The 6,000-nt window shown below is 46.8% G+C and overlaps 1 protein-coding gene across 1 annotated transcript in view; it reads right to left on the reverse strand.

Annotated features, from left to right (window-relative positions):
• The window catches only part of TADA1 (transcriptional adaptor 1), a 42,510-nt gene extending 37,024 nt beyond the window's left edge, over positions 1-5,486 (reverse strand). The window contains exons 1-2 of the mRNA XM_044301307.1: positions 5,302-5,486; positions 1,723-1,814 (exon numbers count right to left, since the gene is read on the reverse strand). Of these exons, the coding sequence (XP_044157242.1) occupies positions 1,723-1,814; positions 5,302-5,375 (166 nt within the window). The 5' untranslated portion in view covers positions 5,376-5,486. The remainder of the gene's footprint in view (positions 1-1,722; positions 1,815-5,301) is intronic.
• Between the last annotated feature and the right edge of the window lie 514 nt (positions 5,487-6,000).

Consider the following 6,000-nt stretch of genomic DNA (forward strand, 5'->3'; position numbering starts at 1 on the left):
CGGGATGGAGACCCGATCATTATTATTTTCCCATATAACATGGTTATAAGGGAAAATAATAGCATTCTGAATACAGAATGCATAGTATAATAGTGCTGGAGGGGTTAAAAAATAAATAAAAAATAATTTAACTCACCTTAATCCACTTGTTCGCGCAGCCGGCATCTCTTCTGTCTTCTTTGCTGCGTGCAGGAAAAGGATCTGTGGCGACATCACTCCGGTCATCACATGGTCCATCACCATGGTAAAAGATCATGTGACGGACCATGTGATGACCGGAGTGACGTCACCACAGGTCCTTTTCCTGTACACAGCACAGAAGAGAAGCCGGGCTGCGCGATCAAGTGGATTAAGGCGAGTTAATTTTTTTTAACCCCTCCAGCGCTATTGTACTATGCATTCTGTATTCGGAATGCTATTATTTTCCCTTATAACCATGTTATAAGGGAACATAATACAATCTACAGAACACCGATCCCAAGCCCAAACTTCTGTGAAGAAGTTCAGGTTTGGGTACCAAACATGCCGATTTTTCTCACACGCGTGCAAAACGCATTACAATGTTTTGCACTCGCGTAGAAAAATCGTGCATGTTCCCGCAACGCACCCGCACCTTTTCCCGCAACGCCGTGTGAAAGGGGCCTTACAAAAGCTGTAGAGACGCAGGTTGGCAATGCCTGACTTAGGGCTCTTTCACACCTGCGTTATTGTCTTCCGGCATAGAGTTCCGTCGTCGGGGCTCTATGCCGGAAGAATCCTGATCAGGATTATCCTAATGTATTCTGAATGGAGTGAAATCCGTTCAGGATGCATCAGGATGTCTTCAGTTCCGGAACGGAACGTTTTTTGGCCGGAGAAAATACCGCAGCATGCTGCGCTTTTTGCTCCGGCCAAAAAAACTGAAGACTTGCCGCAAGGCCGGATCCGGAATGAATGCCCATTGAAAGGCATTGATCTGGATCCGGCCTTAAGCTAAACGTCGTTTCGGCGCATTGGCGGATACGACGTTTAGCTTTTTTAGAGTGGTTACCATGGCTGCCGGAACGCTAAAGTCCCGGCAGCCATGGTAAAGTGTAGCGGGGGAGCAGCATACTTACCGTCCGTGCGGCTCCCGGGGCGCTCCAGAGTGACTTCAGGGCGCCCCAGGCGCATGGATGACGTGATCGCATGGCACGTCATCCATGCGCATGGGGCGCTCTGACGTCACTCTGGAGCGCCCCGGGAGCCGCACGGATGGTAAGTATACCGCTCCCCCGCTCCTACTATGGCAACCAGGACTTTAATAGCGTCCTGGGTGCCATAGTAACACAAAGCATTTTGAAGACGGATCCGTCTTCAAATGCTTTCAGTACACTTGCGTTTTTCCGGATCCGGCGTGTAATTCCGGCAAGTGGAGTACACGCCGGATCCGGACAACGCAAGTGTGAAAGAGGCCATAGCTGTATGAGGGCTTTTTTTTTTTTTTTTACAGGGACTGAGGGGGTTAGCTAAATCTACGAGCAATTCAACCAGCTGACCACCTGAACCAGCTCTGAATGCACATTTAAGCGCTGTCCGGTTTCAGGAGGAACCCTTTTAATAGCAAATTAAGGCAGATCAATCCCCATCACACCATACATTACTCAATGGAGTGGTCTAAAATGATTGGCCCCTGTACCACGTGACTCGCAGGTCACCCAGCTCTACAGAAAGCCAAAGAGCAGCAGACTCAGTCTCACTTACCGTTTTCCTGCGTGAGAAGCCGCCGAGCTTCAACATCAAACTCTTCCTTACTTATCTTCTGCTTGAACCAAAGTTTCAGATTTGCCCAGTACCTGAAAACACAAATACATTCATTAAGAGGCTTTCCAGGAAAATGTGTGATCTATAATATAGGACCATAGGGACTCCATGTGTCCCCGTACCGGACGAGTGCACTAAGCAGTGCAACACTTCTGGTGGGAGTATAGCATTGTGATAACGTGTTCCATGGGACGGGACAACGCTCTGTTCCTGTCCCTTTCATACTGAATAAAATTCATTCTGTACAATGTGGTCACATAGAATCTCTGGGCACTGTATGGCACAACTGCAAACCCGCCCAGAGCTGTATTACACTAGTGTGCATGAGGCTTAAGCGGACGGCTATAATACACTGCAACACTTAGGCCTCTTTCACACAGGCGTAACGGATTGGGGCCGGATAGGATGCGGGTGCGTGGCGGGGAAATCGTGCGAGTGAGCACACAATTTCTGTCAGTTCTGACTGCGATTGCATTGCGTGGTTCAGTTTTTTCCACGCGAGTGCAATGCGTTTTGCACACGCGTGAGAAAAAACTGAATGTGGTACCCAGACCAGAACTTCTTCAATGAAGTTCGGGTTTGGGTTAGTTGTAGTGTAGATTTTATTATTTTCCCTTATAACATGGTTATAAGGGAAAATAGCATTCTTTAATACAGAATGCATAGTAGAAAGTCAATTGAGGGTTAAAAAAAATAATAATTAACTCACCTCCTCCATAGCTGCAGGTCTCTGCTCTTTCTTCAGGACCTGTGGTGATGTTGCTGAGCTCATCACATGGTCCATCACCACGGTGATGGACCATGTGATGTGACGTCACCACAGGTCCTTTAGCCGGCAGCTCATGATTAAAGAAGTAAGAAGAGATCGGCAACTACGCGATCAAGAGGGGGAGGCGAGTGTTTTTTTTTTAATCCCTCAATCCACATTTTATTAAGCATTCTGTATTCAGAATGCTATTGTTTTCCCTTATAACCATGTCATAAGGGAAAATAATAAAGATTGGGTCCCCATCCCGATCGTCACCTAGCAAGCATGCGTGAAGGGAAAAAAAAAAAACAACACACCGCATCCGCACTTGCTTGCAATTTTCACGTAGCCCCATTCACTTCTATGGGGCCTGCGTTGTGTGAAAAACGCACAGTATAGAGCATGCTGCGATTTTCACGCAACGCAAAAGTGATGCGTGAAAATCACCGCTCATGTGCACAGCCTCATAGAAATGAATGGGTCCGGATTCAGTGCGGGTGCAATGCGTTCACCTCACGCATTGCACCCGCTCGGAAATCTCGCCCGTGTGAAGAGGTCTTAAAGGGGTTCTCCAAGATTCACATACTGGCCTATCCTGAGGACAGGTCATCAATATGTAAATCCTGAAGAACCTCTTCAAGGGGGTTTTCAGGGACTTTGATTTTGATTAGGGGTGAGCGAAACACCCTTCAGATCCAAGATCCAAAGTCGATTCGTTCCCCAACTTTGTTGTAATGCTGTACGAAGACCTGTCTCTGTACAGCATTAAAATGTACGGGCCGCAGGGAGGCAAAATTTGATAAGTCCGAAGTTTCATGAGACTTTGGCCTTCAATTCTACAACTTTAAAAACATTTGTCTGCTTCAGTACCAGCTCGTGAGGCCTTCGGATTTATCAAATATTGCCTCTGCACAGCCCATACGTTTTAATGCTGTACGGAGACAGGTCTCCATACAGCATTAAAACGAAGTTGGGGAACGAATTGACTTTGGATCTTAGATCCAAAGCGCGATCCGCTCACCCCTAATGTTGATGGCCTATACCAGTGATGGCTAACCTTGGCACTCCAGCTGTGGTGAAACTACGACTCCCAGCATGCTCCATTTATTTCTACAGAGTTCTGAGAGCAGCCAAGCAAGGGGGGCATTTTGGGAGTTGTAGTTTTACCACAGCTGGAGTGCCAAGGTTAGCCATCACTGGCCTATACTCTAGTGGCGGTCTGACAGCCACTAAATAGGGCACAGAGCCGGAAGCACATCCAGGGTGCAGTTTCCGGTGCCAATGTACTACTGCTCAGTGCCCCTTTACTTAAATGGCCACCACAAAGCGGACAGAAGCTTCTGGCGCCGTCCGCGGTGTACATCCCAGCAGCGGCACAGTCTCAATTTATCCAAACAGTGCTGCAGGTGTCATACTCTGCAAGGGCACGCCCTTAACTGGTAACACCCAGTTGGATCTTTATTGCAAACTGCTAGCAATTAATTCATAATGTCTTCTAGCAGGAATAAGGCTACTATCACACTTGCGGCAGAGAGATCCGGCAAGCAGTTACGTCGCCGGAACTGCCTGCCGGATCAGGCAAAACATATGCCAACCGGTGGCATTAGTAACACTGATCAGGATCCTGATCAGTCAGCAATTTTTTTTGAAATGCCGGATCCGTCTTTCCGGTGTCATCCGGCAAATCGGAACCAGCATTTTTTTCGGTCTGCGCAGGAAGGACTGATCCGGCATTTTGAATGCTGGATCCAGCACTAATACATTCCTATGGGGGGGGAAAAATGCCGGATCCGGCATTTAGGCAAGTCTTCAGTTTTTTGGGACGGAGATAAAACCATAGCGTGCTGCGGTATTTTCTCTGTCCTGAACAGTCAAAAAGACTGAACTGAAGATATCCTGAACGGATTGCTCTCCATTCAGAATGCATGGGGATAAAACTGATCAGTTCTTTTCCGGTATTGAGCCCCTAGGACGGAACTCTGTGCCGGAAAAGAAAAAACGCTAGTGTGAAAGTGCCCTAAGGCCCAGTTCACACATCAGTTATTTCTATCAGTTTTTGTGAGCCAAAACCAGGAGGGGAGACTACACAGAGATAAAGTATAATGAAAAGATGTGCAGCTGTTCTGTGTTTTTGAGCCTGCACCTGGTTTTGGCTCATAATCACCGATGGAAATAACTGCCATGTGAACAAAGCCTAATAGAGTCCTAAGAACGGATGCCGCGGAAATGTTATTACAAGGGGAATGCAAGTAGTTTCTGAAACAGACGTGTCAGCAGAGGGGACAGGTCTCCTTATTGCAGCATACAGGCGATTGTATGTTCCATAAAAAATAAAAGTTGAAATGTAAAAAATCTAATTTGATTGCTACAAATATATGATGCCATTTGATAATGTTTGGCACAATAGCTGTGAATTTTACTGACATCACAGATCTATTACATATGGCAGCAGTGCATTGCTGAATGTATATTCTGTATATGCCGCCCATTGATTGCCTTGGTGTGAACAGCGCCCAGCCCCAGGATTCCCATTCATCACACTGATAGAACCAGACACATGATGTAATAAGTACAGACACGTGATGTAATAAGTTAACCATATAATAACCGAGGTGATTATTATTAACCAGCATGAAATCATTTCAGAGGCAGCTGCATGTGACAGCCCAGCCCAGCCTCACACCACTACACCCGGCTACACAATAACTCTAGCCCGAGGATGTGTAGGCCTCCCGGTGCTGCTGCTATGGGGGGGAAGGCACTGCACTCACTGCTTCACGTTCTCGCCCAGCGCCTCACTCAGGCTCTTCTTAGCCGCTTCCAGTTCGCTGACAAACGTCGCCATTGTCGTAGACTAAGATGGGAAAGGGACGAAAAATGACGAGCCGGCGGCTCAGGACGTCATCTGTGCGGTCCCGGGACCACAACATGAGCCTCCATTCAGTGCGCCGCCTATTCCGACAACAGCCACAAGAGGGCGCGCCACAGACAAATGTAGGAAACGAGACTTTTTTTTTTTTCAATCGATAAACTTTATTAGTCAATAATAACTGTACAGTAAATGCGGATATGGGGGGGTTCTGGTTTCTAGATAATGATGGGGGTGGTCTCCCCGATTAGATCGTCTATCTTGAGGATAGCTCATCAATATCTAGAAACTGGCAAACCCCTTTAAGGACATATTCAGACCTGTTGGGGGGAGATTTATTAAAACTAGTGCAAAGGAAAACTTAGTCCCATAGCAACCAATCAGATTCATCCTTTCATTTTTCAAAGGAGGTCTGAAAAAGGGAAGGGGGAATCTGATTGGTTGCTGTGGGTAACTAAGCCAGTTTTCCTTTACACCAGCTTTGATAAATGACCCCTGTTGTGTTTTTTTTCCCATTTGTCAAACTCAACTATTGAAAAGCACAAAATTGGACAATATGTGCTACGCACGCCGTAGCAGATTTTTTCATACTAGGCCACGC

This window comes from Bufo gargarizans, chromosome 7, assembly GCF_014858855.1.
Source record: "Bufo gargarizans isolate SCDJY-AF-19 chromosome 7, ASM1485885v1, whole genome shotgun sequence".
Classification (NCBI taxonomy): domain Eukaryota; kingdom Metazoa; phylum Chordata; class Amphibia; order Anura; family Bufonidae; genus Bufo; species Bufo gargarizans.